This window comes from Anabrus simplex, chromosome 5 (assembly GCF_040414725.1).
Source record: "Anabrus simplex isolate iqAnaSimp1 chromosome 5, ASM4041472v1, whole genome shotgun sequence".
NCBI lineage: Eukaryota > Metazoa > Arthropoda > Insecta > Orthoptera > Tettigoniidae > Anabrus > Anabrus simplex.
Window position 1 is genome coordinate 130,819,112 of NC_090269.1, and position 18,211 is coordinate 130,837,322.

General features: G+C 36.8%; 1 protein-coding gene across 3 annotated transcripts in view; it reads right to left on the reverse strand.

Annotated features, from left to right (window-relative positions):
• Rbcn-3B (WD repeat-containing protein Rbcn-3B) overlaps positions 1-18,211 on the reverse strand; it is a 438,089-nt gene that overhangs the window by 338,224 nt on the left and 81,654 nt on the right. For all 3 annotated transcript variants that reach the window (XM_067147119.2, XM_067147118.2, XM_067147117.2), the window contains exons 6-7: positions 16,617-16,807; positions 9,960-10,105 (exon numbers count right to left, since the gene is read on the reverse strand). In XM_067147119.2, the coding sequence (XP_067003220.2) occupies positions 9,960-10,105; positions 16,617-16,807 (337 nt within the window). The remainder of the gene's footprint in view (positions 1-9,959; positions 10,106-16,616; positions 16,808-18,211) is intronic.

Sequence of the window (18,211 nt, forward strand, 5' to 3'; positions counted from 1 at the left end):
GTGGAAATGACAAATTCAGAGCAGATACAACGAAAACATTCAGTCCTGAAAATCACACATCATCTATGAAGTTCCAAAACAAAACCATTTAACTTAAAAGGATATGTATCTCATTCAGTACTTTGGAACTGGAACCATCCCACCTATCTCATTTTATCGAATAAGGTATAAACATATTCCAACTGTCTATTCCTAAACCCAAAGAGACACAAAGAAATTACAACTATAAAGCAAACATAGTAGCAACTAATATCTACTTTTGGGGAAAAAAGGATATAAGTCCAAACCATAAGGCTATTCTATACTCTATTCTAGTCTAATCTATGAAAGCCAAATCCAGAGTGCCAAATGCAAGGAGCAATGAAGAGTATGTATGTATATCTTTAAAAATTCTTAGTATCAAATTTTATCTCATATTTTATACACAACACACATTTAGCAACAGAGCACTTCATATAGGTCTTGTGCTTTTTGGTGCAGATCTTATGTTACGCAGGGCTGCATTCATCACAAGATATATTTTAAATAAAGTAATTACTTTTTCCTGAAATGTCTGAAGCCATCTCTTTTCAGTTCCAACTCAATTTATAACTGAGTAACATTTTTATGAACTACCTGAAAGAGAAAACATATAGTTACGGAATTATACTTGAAAAAGAAACAACTGAATTGAAACAGAATGACATGTTTCTTCCTTGAAAGATCATCCGATTCTATCAAATCACACTATTACTCGGAAATAAATATTTATGTTTATTTCTGTTTAAATACTTAGGTCCAGTTTAATCAACCTTAGTTAACATTTAACTTCCTGTTAAAATAATTTAACAGTGAACTTAACCAAATTAGCATTTAATCAACTTTGGTTAAGACTAACAACCTGTTAAACTCCCAGTTAATTCAACTGCCCAGGTTCAAACAGTTAAATTCTTTGTTAGCTCAAAATATGGCAGGTGCATTGGATGCAGAACTTCTGTATCTTCAATATTTGGAATATGGTAGGCCTTTTTTCAGAAAGAGTTAGAAACGGAAGAGATGGTTTTCCTATAGTTGTTTAAGCTGCTTGATCGTACGCTGGCTAACGTCAGTACGTACATCGAATTTGCTACAAATTTTCTGCCAAGCGTCACTTTTAGCTTTGAGCATAGATCCATTAGTTTGCTTACTTTCTATAATAGGTTTACAGTGTTCTCTCCAGAAATTGTCATTAGCCGGATGGCAGGAATGAGCAGCCGGGCAGGAAACACAACATAAAAAATTAACATGATCAAATTTCAGTTCATTCTTCTCAGAGTATTAACAATAATATCAGACAGGTAAACATTAACAACTGAAAAATGTAACTATTTTAGTGTTATTATGATGAACAAGACATAAGAGTATTCTGAACTTCTCATTCATCATCATGTAACACCGGGACTTACCATTCGGTTGTTGTGGAGTGGCATGCCGAATCTGGTGCTCGCATGCTAACGTACGATACTACTTGATAGTCAAGCTGAACATTTAAACTCGGATGTAATTGATGCAACTGTGCTGACAATAATGAAGATTTGTCATTTAAATAAACAGTTTTGCAGTATTTACATTTTGATTTGGAACACTATTTGACTCACATATGTATTAACGTTATGAAACTAACACATATCTAGGTTATGTTAGCCGGGCAGCTCTGTAAAAAGGAGGTCCTAGGGAGAATACTTGATATATATATTGGGAAATAATTTCTGAAAGAACAGAATTTTAAACCACGCATTCTCTTCTTGGCTTTTTTTCATATTGGTCTATAGAGCATCAGAAAATTCACAGTTATGACAAAAATTTCTAATAAATGTTGACTTCATGTGCCTTGGTTTACAGCTGTATTCAAACAAAAGCGCATCGAAGTGCGCTCACAAACTGCATGGTTCTACCCCTGCCTTCTAGATTCTCAATGATTGTGACTCTTCGATTCCTGGCTCTAACAGTTCGCAAGAAATGTTTGGATAAACGTGCTGCTAAATTTTTAACGCTATGGTAACAAACAGTGCGTTAGTGTTCTTTTAACCAAGACAGAATAAACCACACCCTAGAAAATTTAAATCTGGTAGAGACAAAGGAAGACTTCATTAAGATAAGTTCCAGATTTCAATATCCTACGTATTTAAACAGAAATAAACAGAAATTTTTATTTTAAATATTCTATTTTAATTAAGTTGTTTCTTTTTCTTTAAAGTGTAATACTGTTACAGTACATTTTCTTTTTAAGGTAGTTTATAAATATATTACTCAAAGTTAGTTTTGGCAGACTGAAGAACCTAACAATTATAAATGAATTACAAAATTTCAGAATATTAGGAGGTGTGCATGTACTGTACAATACATTCTGAACAATTAAATGCAGTAATAATCTGCCTCTGTAGTGTAGTTAGTGTTTTTTGCTGCCACCTCCAGAAGCCCGGGTTCGATTCCCAGCTCTGCCACGAAATCTGAAAAGTGGTACGAGGAATTGAACGGGGTCCACTCAGCCTCGGGAGGTCAACTGAGTAGAGGTGGGTACGATTCCCCTCTCAGCCATCCTCAAAGTGATTTTCCGTTGTTTCCACTTCTCCTCCAGGCAAATGCCTGGATGGTACCTAACTTAAGGCCACGGACGCTACCTTCCCTCTTCCTTGTCTATCCCTTCCAATCTTCCCAACCCCCCACAAGGCCCCCTGTTCAGCATAGCAGGTGAGGCTGTCTGGGCAATGTACTGGTCCTCCTCCCCATTTATATATCGAACCCAAAGTTTCACGCTCCAGGACACTGCCTTTGAGGTGGTAGAGGTAGAATCCTTCACTGAGTCTGAGGGAAAGCCAACCCTGGACAATTAAGAACAAGTGCAGTAAGAGGCAAGCCTAACATGCCAGGGAATTCACAGGTCAGAGCAGGTCCCGTGTGACCAACGATGAACATGGCCTCACTGAGGAAAGCCATAACATGATGCACTGGAGTAATATATTTAAATGACAATTTATGATCTAGCACGTACTTCATGGCAGCTGTTGAAAATGTTCACCAATCATATCCAAGCACAAGTCACAGAAAATTCAGGAAAACTCTCAGTTCATCTTGGCTTACACCGAGTATTTCACTTATGACATCTTCTTCAAGAACTTGAAGAGTGTAAGGTTGTCCTTGTACCCTTTCTGTTAGAGGTGATAAACAGATAATAATTATACACAGTTAAGTCAACAATCTCACAAACAACTCCCACAGAATGAACCAAGGTGTGAGTTGTTGCACTATCCTTCTGGAAGTATGCACACTGTTTTCTTCTTCTATTAGCATTGCAGAGTGTCATTCACATAGCACTCGAAATCCACGGTGTAAAAAATCATTATGCACCATATCCCAATTTTTTAATGATGTAATGGCACTTCAAGATTTGCATGCAAATTTTTGATGTCCCAATACATTGTATTCTAAGCATTCACATGTCTACTAACATAAAACCTCATTTAAAGAAATGTGAGACACACAATTTTGTCGCATACGGTTTGTAAAATCCACCTTTAAAAGTTAAGAGCATGCAGCTGGAGTAGTTGGAGTTAATTATGAACTGTTTGACACTTTATACAGACAAAACTTTAATGTTTGAAGACCTCTCGCAACAGAATGTTGAAAAATGTCACATTTCAGAACAAGCTACAAAGTTGTTTTTTGCTCTCAATGCCATTCTGATTCTAAAGTCTTGAAGCCAGAGCTCATTTTGAATACTTCTTTATCTTATCAGAAACAGATCCTATTTGTCATCACTTCATAAACAACTGCACCACAATACTTTCTGATGCCCAACTGGTCTTTGGATGGCATCCATGGAAATTACACGAGCATTTCTCATATGACTTTCTCTTTAAAAGATACATTTCAATGGAAAATATTCATCGTTGTCATGCATATCACATCTTTACTGTAACATGCCTTGTAAGTTCAGAAACAAGCCATCAACTGGCTGGCAGAATGTGGGAAATTTCTCTAGTTACCTCTTGGGGAAGCTACTAGACAGGCCTGGAGAACCCAGCCCATGATGGTCATACAGGACCTCCTACAACCTGTGAGTGTAACAGGTTTGTCTCATCCTGTAGTATTAGTAGTAACACCATCCATGAAATTACTTGAATTTACCTAAAACCAATATCAGCTTCTTTTGTTTCTCCTTCTTCCTGATACGTTTCTGCTAATGCAGGTCGTTCACAAAGCCTCTTCCAATCATCTCTTTTTTCCCCACATTCTATGATTCATCACTGTCTGCCGCTGTAGTCCTATCCAATTTACGTCATCCTCCACCTGATCCCTCCATCTTGTTCGAGGTCTTCCAATTGGTCTTCTTCCAGATTCTGTCCATTCCAGAGCTCTTCTTGGTAATCTTTCCAGACCCATTCTTTTGACATGGCCGAAACATTTCAGTTATTTCTCTCCATACTTTCTTTTAGAGGGTTGATCTGTAGCGTGTTTCGTATGGTTTCATTTCTTATTTTGTCCCTCCTTGTTTTACCCAAGATCCCTCACAGAAAGCGCATCTCTGTCGCTTGTAATCTACTCAGATCTTTTTTGCCCAAGTCCAACATTCTGATCCATAGGTCAATATTGGCAAATAACACGATTTATATATAATGATATTTTCTTTGGTAGGTACTTTCCAATTTCTAATTATGTCTGATACACAGTAATAAAATTTTGAGCAATTTCCTATATCTCCGAAATTTCTTCCTTAATGTTTTCCTTCCCTATTAGCTTACTTCCTAGGTATTTAAAACCATCTACTTCTTTAAGAATTTTTCCATTACACCTAACATCTTTCTTTTTTTTGTCTTCTCTACTGATTTTCATTACCTCACTTTTTGTTAAACTTATTTCCATGCCTACTTCTTCAATTGCTCTGTGCCAGGTATTTAGTTGTTCTTCCAATTTTTGCTCATTTTCTCACCATATCATTACATTGTCTGCATATGCTATGTCTTTCATATCATTTGCTGTTGACCGTTGGCAAACTTTCCTCATAATGTTGTCCATCACTATGTTCAAGAGCACTGGTGAAAGTCCATTTCCTTGTCGAACTCCTCTGTCTGTTCAAAACCATTCTGATTTTTTGCCGTCTATTATAACACAGTTCAGACATTTGTTATACAGTACATGTGTCTAATTCTGAATTACATTTCTTCTTGACAATTCCATTCTGTTCTGCCCTTGCCATATCTCTTCTCTTATAACCGTGTCATAAGCCTTTTTTATATCTATGAATGCAACTGCGATGTCTTTCCCAAATTCCCACTTCTTTTCTACTTGTCTAGCTGTAAATATGGCATCAATAGTTTATCTTCCAGGTCTAAATCCTTGTTGTTGTTCTAAATATATCAGCTAAATCAGCTAATCTCGATCAGGAAAATATATCAATTCAGTTTATTATTGAACAGAAAAGCCATTTCTGAACAGGTCCTGCCTGAAGCCCTTTTAGTAGCAAGTAAAGTTTGCCACTGCGCTAAGAGGTATACGAAAGTTAGCTACAGGTCCATCCAACTTTGCCACAGAAATAAACTGAATACCATTTCTGTTGTAGGCTCATGTGTCCCTCTCCTTAAGAGATGGTCTCATTTCTAAATTTCTCAATTTGAGAAGGAATTAAATCCACACTCCTCTGGGTAAACTAAGCACTCCTCAACTCTGGCTAAGGTGCCCTCAACTTCTAACTGAATACCACCTTAAATTTGTATATAAATTTCATCAATCCTATTTTTCAAACCTTTTATAGTTCAGATTATCATTTGGTGATCTAACAGTTAAAAATTAAATAACTGGAGGTTCAACCTGTTCAATACTCAAAAGAAAGAAACGTAGCAATCACATTTCTATTTAAATGGGACCGGTTTCGACCTTAGTCTAGGTCATCATCAGCCATAAAAAACATGTAAAATGTTTAAGAATGTTGGAGGTCAGTTTTTCACTGTTAGGCACAAAGACACGACATCACATTCTGTTCTGCACAAAGTCACAACATTAACAATCAAATTGCGAAGATCAAAAAGGCTTGAATTCGCAGACGAACAGATCTGTAGAAGAAAGCCGCCAGCTCCCGGTGACTACGTGGCACACTCAAGGTCACGCGCTGCGGCCAAATACCAAAGTAGAGTGGAGAAAGTTTCGAAGGTCCAGAACCTGTCACGGCTGCGGGAAGCCAAGTACGTATATAAAAGTATACGATGCCAATTAGTATAACCGAATGAGCACCCGTACTCCAGCTAAGATCTTGGTAAACAGTTGACAGGTTCTGGACCTTCGAAACTTTCTCCACTCTACTTTGGTGTTTGGCCGCAGCGCGTGACCTTGAGTGTGCCACGTAGTCACCGGGAGCTGGCGGCTTTCTTCTACAGATCTGTTCGTCTGCGAATTCAAGCCTTTTTGATCTTCGCAATTTGATTGTTAATGTTGTGACTTTGTGCAGAACAGAATGTGATGTCGTGTCTTTGTGCCTAACAGTGAAAAACTGACCTCCAACATTCTTAAACATTTTACATGTTTTTTATGGCTGATGATGACCTAGACTAAGGTCGAAACCGGTCCCATTTAAATAGAAATGTGATTGCTACGTTTCTTTCTTTTGAGTATTGAACAGGTTGAACCTCCAGTTATTTAATTTTTAACATCAATAATTTCAATACGGAATAATGAAATTTTTATCTTTAAATGATCTAACAGTAGCAGGATGCAAATACTTCATAACATGAAAATTATCTTACTGCCCTTCAGAGAGAAAAAAAAAAAAAAAAAAAGCTTCTGCTTGAACAACAATAGTTCATTCTATTTTTAAAACTTCAACCCTCTGCTCCTTTTGTAAGTTGGCTCAATATACTTATTATAAATTCAACAACTCTTTGAAAAAGAAAAGAAACTCAACAGTTGCACAAAGTCACCTGTTCTCCATTGTAAAAATTTTTCACTCATATAAAGAGGAGTTCAAACAGAACTAAGTGTAACATCAGCCTTCTAAAACTAATGTGATACCACTTCTCTATAATATTCAAGATGATTAACAATGGAAAATATAACCTCTTCATTGTCCTCTCACAATGCCAATAAAAATATATATATTTACCTTTATCAGCCAGTCCATTCCCATTCAAAATTTACAGCATGCTCTTTGGAGTTACATCTTTTATTCCCCTCATTAGAAAATGTAAATAAATAAAATGAAAAACTGGATGAAAATACCATAAATTTCCAAGAAAAATCACTTTAAAGAAATGTGAGAATGAATGGATTCTAACAAGATCGTACAATCGACAGAATCTGTCTTATTCTGTTGTCATTTGATTACTACTACACCTTTTGTAACTGCTTACAGAAGATAATGTACAAATAATTATAGTACCATACAATGTCAAGTAATTTCTACTCAAACTGAGACTAGAGGATAAGAAAGTGAATGTGTAACAGTGGGGTGGGATGAGGGTGGGGGAATATATATATATATATTTTTTTTTTGAAGGGTTTCTTGAAAATACTGTAAAATGCTGACAAACCATCATGATAATCACAGAGCAACATGAATTTCATGCAAATTAACCAAATTCTAAACAAAATAAAACAATTCCAGAGGAAGTACTGTAGGTTGGTGCAATTCTGTAGAATGTGACAGGGCATAAGAGCGACGTACAACAAACAATGTGCTCTACTTTCAACAATATGAAACTCTTAGGACTTAATGACATACATGACCATCCATTTAAAAATGAATGCTCCATTCAAGCTCACATTCCCTTATGATATGCACAAAAATATTTTCATCATACACATAACTTATAAAATGTAATGGACCAAAGAAACAGAGTAAGACTATAAATATATTAATAATACTGAAATTTGCAAGAAAAATATGTACATAGAACAATACAGTATTTACTCTATTTCAAAATCTAAGTATTTAAAATAAAAGAATATGAATAACCATTCAGTATAACATTTACAGTACTTTCCTCAGCAACATGATTGAATCTACAACAGCCTTGAACATCGCTGTAGTACAACTGATACCTTCCCAAAGCCCCAGTCCTTTCCTAGCATCACCAAAAACCCGTAAGGATAGGATGGTTAGCAGTAGGAAAAAGTGAAGAAAAGAATTTGGCAGAAAGAAAGCATCCTGATGTTACGTTTTTTCTTTTATTATTAATTTAATAATGCAAGTCTGTTGCCACTTTATCCTACTTCTTTTTCAATTCCTGTACAAAACAATGTTTACAATGAGCAGTTTTGCAAGAATAAAAAGTATAAGTGAGTTAAAGAAACACATCAGATCTGAGTGTATTTAATGTTCCTTCAATTGCCATAGATTTTAAAAGAGAAGAATACACCACAAAGATAATCCATCTCCTTGTATATTTCTCTTTATTGCATGCTTTTTTATTTTCAAATTGCATTGATATTGCTTTAAGAATCTACATAGCAAATTACAAGTTTAAAAAAGTATATAAGTAGAAAACAATAAAAACTCATGACATAAAAATGTGCATGTAATTATGATGATAGGAGGTGACAGTGAGAAATAAGTACAAGAAACAGCTGGATACTTAGGAAGTAGTAGTCTCCATATATGAAATATTCTCAGCAAAGAGCAGTGAAGTAGTCTTCACAACACAAATTAAGAGTAGACCAGATAGCAAAATAACACATGAAGGAGACAAACTGCAGAAGGAAGACAGTTTTAAATATTTGGGAAACATCATTCAGGAAAGTGGGAGAGAAAAAGGAGGGGGAGAAAAAATGAAACGGGGCAGAAGGGCAGTGTGTAAGTCTGTAAGACGTTGAACGCGGAACAGAGAAGTGCCACAAAGGTGCAAACAGATTTTATGTTAACACCTACAATGTTCCCATACTGGCTTATACATTAGAAATATGGGTAATGAAGGAAAAAGATAAAAGCAGGAAACAAACAGCCCTGTGAAATTAAATCCCTTAGGAGTAGGATTTGCACGACGAGATTTGACAGATTGAGGAATGAAAGAGTGAGAGAGGCAGTGACAGGAGAGAGGAACCTATTAACTGCTAGAACAGAAATGTCATGATTTCAGTGGAATGGGCACAAGAGGAGAATGAATGAGGAAAAATTGTTCAGAAGGATGTTTGATATGAGAATGAAAGGAGAGACCTAGAGGAAGCCCAAGAGACAGAAGAGAACAGAACGTGGACAGAGAGAAGACAGCAGAGAGGTTTATATTTCCAACAAACCTGGCTGAAGGCTGGGAACTATTCAAGATGACAGTAAAGAATCTAGAGCTGATTATAGGGGGTGAAAATTTGAACATTTTTAAAAAACTTTATTTTTTTATGTAGACCAAGATCGAGCAAAAAAATCTCAATCAATATTTTGTAGTTGATCAATACATTTTCTACTTTGTACATGATTTTTTGCAATTTCCTTTGAAAACTTAGGTCAGACCACACTATTTCCTTAATTTCTTATCAATAACATACCAAGAACAAAAAATATAATATCTCGAAAAAGGGAGCAAAATAGACTGAAATAGTTTGGACACTCCAAGCAAATGAATGAAGAAAGAATGCATAAACAAGCATTGGAAGTACAGATGATAGGGAAGAGAGGGCAAGGAAGAGCAAGATTATGATGGATGGACTTTGAGAAGAAAAATATACAACAGAATCTGAAATGGAACAGGGTTTGGATGGGGAGTGGTGGAGAGACAGAACAAAGTGGAGAGCAGCCATATTTGCCTCCACCTGTTGTCAGCTGGAAAATAACATCATGATTATGACGATATTTTTAAAAGAAATTTTGAAGTTCCTTTAAAAGAAATTTCATCCAGAGAGAAAGAGTAAATACAGTATTTGTAACAAGAACATTCTTTTAGCAAAACAAAATGTCCCACACAGGCAAATATAAAGGGAAAAATAATGTAGCTGTACGAAAATTTAACACAGGAACTTACTTGGCAGGGAGTTTGTACATGTACCCACGACCCTCATCACTCCACACTAAAACACGATCAGTAGCCAGGAAGTCTCCCCCCAGCCATCGCTCCCCACGTGGAGAGATTACAGAACACAGAACAGAGAAATCGCCAGCATCATAAATCTGTAACAATGATTTTACAACAAACAATACCAAACGATTCAAGGTACTGTATATAAACTAAAGAGGTTTTTTTTTTTTTTTTTGTTTTGTTTTTTTCTTTTGCAAGTTGCTTTACGTCGCACCGACACAGATAGGTTTTATGGCGATGATGGGACAGGAAAGGGCTAGGAATGGGAAGGAAGCGGCCATGGCCTTATTTGAGGTACAGCCCCAGCATTTGCCTGGTGTGAAAATGGTAAACCGCGGAAAACCATATTCAGGGCTGCCGACAGTGGGGCTCAAACCCACTATCTTCCAAATACCGGATACTGGCCGCACTTAAGCGAATGCAACTATCAAGCTTTGTAATTATGTGGATTTATCTATATATAAAGCCATATTAAAATTTTACACATTATTCCTAACATCAAATATTTTCAAAAATATTCAGCATATCATTATAGAATATTATGCATATGTTATGATATGCATATAAACCAGAGAAAGACAAAGGTCATTAAGTTCCAGAAAGGAGGGAAACTGTCATCAACCGATATATTTACCTGCGGAAACCAAACAACTGAAATAGTCAAATCTTTCCAATATTTAGGGGTGACTCTACAAGTCACTGGATTCACTTTCACAAGGCACACTGAAGATAGAACAGTAGCTGTGATAAAGGCTGCAATGGATTTTTCCAATCTGAAATCCCTTTCACTAAAAGCAGCAATGCCATTATTCAAGCTGAAAGTTGCACCAGTTGCATCGTATGCAATTGAGATAACATGACTGTACCTTTCATACAGAAATCTGAACTGGACAGAACTAAAGCCAGATACATAAAAAGAGCAATTTGCATCTGAAAGTTTTCACCAAATCGACTTGTATATCAGCTAGAAGGAACATCTCCCTTCACAGAAGACTTGATGACAACTTATAATCTGACACCAACCCCAGCTACCAAAAGGTTCCTGAACAACTCCAGAAAACTGCAGAAATAGACCCAGAATTCTTTAATATTCCTGCCATGAAGAATGAGTGGAAATAAGCTAATTTTGAGCTACGTCACCTCCATACAAGATGAGCAATTCACGGCTTTCATCACCGTATTTGTAATAAGAAAGGCTTCCACCAGGTATTCAGCAACAGTGTTTGTGAAATCTGCAACTCACACTGTTCACTATACCACCTGTTCGACTGCGCACAAAGAACACTTCCTTTTTCTCATTGTGCTAAAAGTGAAACCTTGTACTGACAGTGAATATGTCTATTTTTAAAATCGTATGTACAGATTGCGTTTAATATTAAATATTATTATTATAGAATGTTATGCCTTTTTTTATTATTACAACTTCTCCCATGCGGAGGCTGCCACAAGGACAAAGTATGTCGACTTCACAGTATTTTGTCTTCTAAGTTCCTGTTGACTATGCTAGTGTGCCAGGTAGAAAAATCACCACAAGGCTCAGGTATAAATTTGCAATATGGTTCTTCAAATGTCATATAGATGATTATGGAGTATGGTCACTGAACCTCGTATTGCGGCGATAGCGATATTCAGTCTACAAACCTCTGTGAATTAACAAAATGCCTCCACAATTTTCTATCTGCAACCAGCTCTGTGGCCTCATCCATTTCTGCGTCCCTTATTAAAACATTAAAAAATTAGTCTAACCATCGTCGCCTTGGTCTCCCTCTACTTCTCTTACCCTCCATAGGTGAGTTTATTTATCTCCTAGGTAACCTTTCCTGCTCCATTCATTTCATACGACCACACCACTTGAAGCAGGTTTATGTGTACAGCTTCAGCTATCAAGTTTATTCCTAACGTAGCCTTTATCTCCTCATTCCCAGTAGCCATCTGCCACAGTTCCCACCTGTTTGTATCAACACTTTCTCACTACTTCCATGTCTGTCACTTCATACTAATGAATAGTATATCCTGTAACCACCCAGCTTTCACTCCTGAACAGCAAAGTACCATATTTACGCGAATAATCCGAGCCGCTGAATAATCCCTGCACCCTAATTTTAGGAAGGCTCATTTTGAAAAAAATTAAACGAACTAAAATTCGTTCCATCGAAAGATTAACATAGGCATGAACAAACATTTCTTATCACTCCGAGAGGTCCACGTGGTCTTTATGCAAATATGAACGAGTAAATTTATGGATATAGCTGCTTTGCCTGAATATATTTGAGATGATAAAAATACATTATCACTGCTATAAAATATATCTGCCATGAAAATTACCAAGTAGACCTAGGTATTTCATTAATCTCAACTTGCAATAAGCTCGATTCCTTGTAGATCAAAAGATTCGTTGTCTCTTGCATCACAAGAATCCTCTCCAAAATTACGTACAAATTTGTCACACTCCACGTCTAAAACAATTTTCACATGCAGTCTTTTTTTTTTACGTGGATATTAACATGACTGGTAGTGGATAATTCTTTTCGTGCAATGTAAACACTTGAAACAGACAACTGGCGAACTTATGTGTTAGTTTTGTGATACGGTAAAATTTCATTAATTCGAAGTTGTTGGGACACAAAAATCAGACTTCGAATTAACCACTAACTCGTACTTCAGAAATGCCAACCCTTGCCATGTCACAAAATATTCTAAGACCCATTAATGTATGCATTCACCTTGATTCACAGTTTCAACCTTTCAAATACTATGGAAAGAATGATTTCCAAAATAAATCCAACAACATGCATTTACGATATTAAAATAATGCACTTGGATAAATCACTGACAAACATAACCTCACGCAACGAAAGAAAAAGAACACGATTCAAAGATGAGGGCAAATTATGTTGGCTCCACTGTGCATGTGCTTTATTTTTTGGATTACTGTATGGTTTGCATTTTTAGATGTCTTGTACTTGCATGAAAAGTACCCAGCGTCTTTAAAACATCGTGGCTTATCGAATTTTCCAATGACGAGTAGAGGAAGTCTTTCACTTTTGTCTGCACTGCAACACAGTACAGTCCTTTTAAAAAGTCCATTTGGGCTAGGCTTAAAAAACAATGCATTTTCATTGGCATTGACAATATTGTTTGATGCATACGAATTGATTATAATTATGAGCCATGCTTTTTCGCCAACTGTCGGCATCGCCAGTGTTCTGCTTCACCGCACACTGCCTGTTACGTGATATTGTGGTGTTCCTTAAAACAATGAATACAAAGTAATTACGATTTCACTTGAACTTATTAACTATGAAACACACTGTCGACACACCGAAGTGAGTGAAAGTGCGGAAAGCTACCCCTGCACGTTCCGGAAGACTCATTCTATCGTGACACAGAAAAATGTTGAATGTAAATTACTCTGTAAAATACTATTTTTTAAATGTAAAGGCAGTTTAAAATCAAAAGTCGGAATTGTTTTCCGTTTAAATACTGTATGAAATATAGTGGCAATTTTCTTCCATCTGTGGTTACACAAAGCATAACTGTATCCAGTATCGAAAACTAGGTGAGCCAGGAGCGTGTTGCCAACCACGATGCAAATAAAACCCACGCCCCCAATTTCGTGCCTCAAATTTTTTAAAGAATATGTGGGGATTATTCGCGTAAAGACGATATATCTAAAAACAGGCCAATGTAAAGACAGTTTCTCTGAGAACTTTCTTCTTTCTTACAAAATACTGCTGATCATAACTATGAGCACCCTGCATTAGCTTTACTGCATCTTAATTTAATTTCACGCAGTATACTACCACCCTGCGAAAATACAAATTCCCAATTCTGGAAATGATCAACTTGTTCCAGTTTTGTATTCCTGACCTGAAATTCAATCCGCTTACTCTTAGCAAAACTGAATTTACAATTTTTATTTTTTATTATTTCAAGATATAAAAATGAAACCTGTTTTTAAACAATATTATATTAGCATTAGTAAGTGAAGGAATGGTGCAGAATACGTCTATACAGGTAGAAAAAAATTTACAGTCCATTAGCACACTATTCAAAATAAAGAATTCATACATACTTAAAAATTGTTATCATAAGACCAAAGCATCAAACCAGTGGTGGTGATTTCAAGGGAAAGTATCGCGTAATGATCCTCTCGTAATGAAGAGGTCTGATGCTTCAAGGATGAAGTTATTTGCAAAATAAAGAGAAGGGACAATAAAAGGAGTGAAAATGAAGACTCCTAAGCTCTCAAAATAAAACACCAAAAAACAAGAAAGAGAAGCAAGTGCATTTCAGGATGTATGATGGGAAATATAAAGGCTATGGCAGATAACACCTATTAACACATTACTGCCGATACCAAAGCCCACTCTTGTTTGGCTGACCGAACATCGCTGGCAGCTCCCAAGCGACTCATGTTCTCAAGACCTGTACATTCGGTAACATCTGTTAGATTTTCTGGAACTAACTGGTGGTCAAGGTTGAGATAATCTTGGTGATGAAGGTTTTGCTTATTCCATGCTACCACTCCTTTTAGTTCTTCAGTTTTATGCTTCATTTGTTTTTCTGATTTCCTTTTCACAAAGTTTAATAAGCCATGTAGTGGGTAGGATGGCTCTTCCCAGACTGACCGGGTGAAATGTTGAATTTTTTTTTTTTTTTTTTTTTTTTTTTTTTTACAACTTGCTTCACGTCGCACTGACGCAGATAGGTCTTATGGCGACGATGGGACAGGAAAGGGCTAGGAGTAGGAAGGAAGCGGCCGTGGTCTTAATTAAGGTACAGCCCCAGCATTTGCCTGGTGTGAAAATGGAAAACCATGGAAAACCATCTTCAGGGCTGTCGACAGTGGGGCTCGAACCCACTATCTCCCGAATACTGGATACTGGCCGCACCTAAGCGACTGTAACTACCGAGCTTGGTGAAATATTGAATGAGTTGTATGCAGATAAGCATTTGGAATGCCCAAGTGATGTTGAAGAACATAATTTTAATACTGAAAGCTCTTCTGAAGAAAGTTTCAATAATGATTATGATATACACCCTTCATAACAATGTGAATTTGTGATGGTTGAGAATGAGGCTGAAAGTGATAGGTGTGAGAATGGAAGTGATATTTCTATTTCGTCTAATGTGTGTGTGTACGAGAGGAAGGGGGGAGGTAATTAATTGCGCATCAATATTAGGCATAATGGTAAAACTTGATAAATCCAAAAACATTGAATAACTACTAGGGCTTATTTTTGGTGACATTTCTTTGAACTTGTGGCAGAGTTGTATCACCAACAAACTGCTTCCTCACATTAAATATCCCCTAAGAGCTTGAGGTGTACTACTACTACTACTACTACTTATTTCTTCTTCTTCTTCTTCTTCTTCTTCTTCTTCTTCTTCTTCTTCTCCTCCTCCTCCTCCTCCTCCTCCTCCTCCTCCTCCTCCTTCTTTCAGCAAAGGCCAGCACACTCAAATCAACGTAAGGTACAAGCAGTTTCTCATGAGTGACTAGCAGCTGGTTGACTGAAAATCAAGGTTTTTTTAACCCTTAACCTTCCCTTTCTTTGAACTTGTCCTAAATGGCCCCAAGTTAAGGACCAGAGGTGCCAACCTTTAAAGTGGGTTATCAGTAATTCCCCCCACCCAGTCAGAAAAAGTTTGAGTCAAATCCAAAGCATGCTACTCTCCTATTCATTATAACACGCCCTTTGCCCTCCCCGACAGCAATGTGTTCTAACGTATATCATATTACAAAATAGAATTTGCACATCACCTGTTAGTACCATGATAAAACAATCTTTGTAGCTCATTTCGCACCCAGTAGCTACTTTTCAGTGTAGGTATCCTTGAAGCATCCTTTCCCCTGAGATGACATTTTCGTCTTCTGGGCCTAAATTCTGTTTGAGACAACGTGAAAACTCCTTTTGAGGGAAATCTACTGTGAGGTACACTTAATACAGTACTGCAAATACACATTAGAGGTCCTATAGTGAAAAAGGGAAGAGCTCCTTCGTTCACAATGAATTTCACGACGCTGATGGGGAGCAATAGGAACTGAGGATCGAATAAGTTTAGATGCAAACTCACAAGCATTGAAACTAGGAGCGTTGAACAGTAATGTTCGAAACAATTGACGTATTCCTTATTTCCTTTGTTTTTTCACGATAATGTCACTTTCCCTCAACGATTTCCCCTTAGATGGTAATGCCATAAGCGTAACAGGAAATCTAAAATAACTACGTACAATCCGTAATAGTTGGCACCTCTGAAGGATCCACCTAGGATGCTGTGAAGTCAAATAAAGGACAGTCCAGCTACAGGAGTGAAAAAGAATCTTCCAAGGAGTGTGCACACTGTTTTCAGTGAAATGAGGTATGTGTGCCCCTGCAAAGAGATCATTGCTACACAGCCTACCACACCAGGAAACATTAGGAAACTTTCGGAAGGTCTCCAGTAAATTTCATCAAAATCAGTACAAGGTTAATGTTTCTATGCAACGCTTTAGCATTAAGTTGCTCAGAAAATGGCCAGGCATAAGGGAGGTGCAGTGTGAGGAGCACCCAGCCAGCAATGTGTTAAAATTTAATACTTGGTTCATAATGGACTTACCTGCCAAAACTTGGAGCACACAATAAGCACCGTTCTCTGATTGTAGGCACAGCAGGTCATACTCAGAGCATTTAGGCAACGGATCTGCTTACTCTCGTTCTCAAAGATGGGTTCCGACGCTTTAGACTCTTGTCCCATTAGCGTCCAAACCTTAACCGTACCAGTTGTGGTCAGGCCAAGCACCACGTCATCTGAATTACAAGAAAAAGGAACATATATTTAATACATGGTTTTAAACAGCTCAAATGCATCATCACCAAAAGGATTTAAAAAATATTCTACTATACTAATTAATGCCAGAAGACAAACAGCTAAAGAAATTAGGACAATTAAAAGAAATTATCAAAAGGAAATGCTTAGCACTATAGAGGAAATATTCAATCGCATAAAACAAGAGACTATTACAAAACATTCAAGCAATATCAATCTAAGTGGAAAAATGGCACACAATAATCAAGATAATGCTAACATCCTTGCAGAATACTTTAAAGAGTTACTTAATTGTGAGGATCCTGTGGAACATTTAGAATTTCACCCTAACCCAAAAAATAAAACTCCATTACAAAAGATTATACCACCAGTTTACAATGAACTGTAAACAGCAATTAATGCACTTAAAAACTACAAAGCAGCAGGAGAGAATCAAATAGTAGCAGAAATATGGAAGAATGCTAATGATCAGACTATTCAAAACCTACATAAGTACATCGTTGATATTTGGAACACAGAGAAGCTTCCCGAGGAATGGAATACAGCGATAATCCACCTGCTGCATAAGAAAGGTGATCGCTCCGATCTAAATAATTATCGGGGGATATCCTTGCTTGATATTACATACAAGATTTTATCCAAGATTATATACACAAGAATCCCAGAACAACTCGACCAAGAACTTGGAGAATACAGGGAGGATTTTGACCAGGTAGAAGCTGTCCAGATCAAATCATTAGTTTAAAATGGATAATGAAGCACCAAAGAGTTCGAAGTAAGGGTCAAGTCATCACGTTTGTAGATTTTTAAAAAAGCATACGACAGTATTCATTGTGACTCATTATTAAAAAGCCTTAAAGAATTTGGATTACACTAAAAACTTGTTAACTTCATTAGTATGACTTTTAAAAATACGAAGGCAAAAGTTAAATTTAGATGTGAATTATCAGAATCATTCACTATAAGAACTGGACTTCGACAAGGAGACGGACTTTCACCATCACCATCATCATCATCATCATTTCCCTGTATCCAGCTGTAGCCGGCTAGGGGCAAATATGGTTCCTCTCCACTTTCTTCGGTCTTTCCACCACTCCTCCTCCAACACTGTGTCCCAGTCCATTGTTGTTTAATTGTGCATTGGAGAAGGTTATGCATGAATGGAACAAGAAATGCCAACCAACTATCAAGATCGGTAGAAGTTTTAAACTCAACTGCCTTGCTTCTGTGGATGATTTAGCATTACTTGCAAATACAATAGAAGAGACTAAATTCCAAATTGAACAACTAGAAATTATAGCTAAGATGAAACACTATAATTCCATAGTTAAACCAGATGCAACGTATGCTAGTGAAACTTTATTAAAATTAAATGTAAAATATAC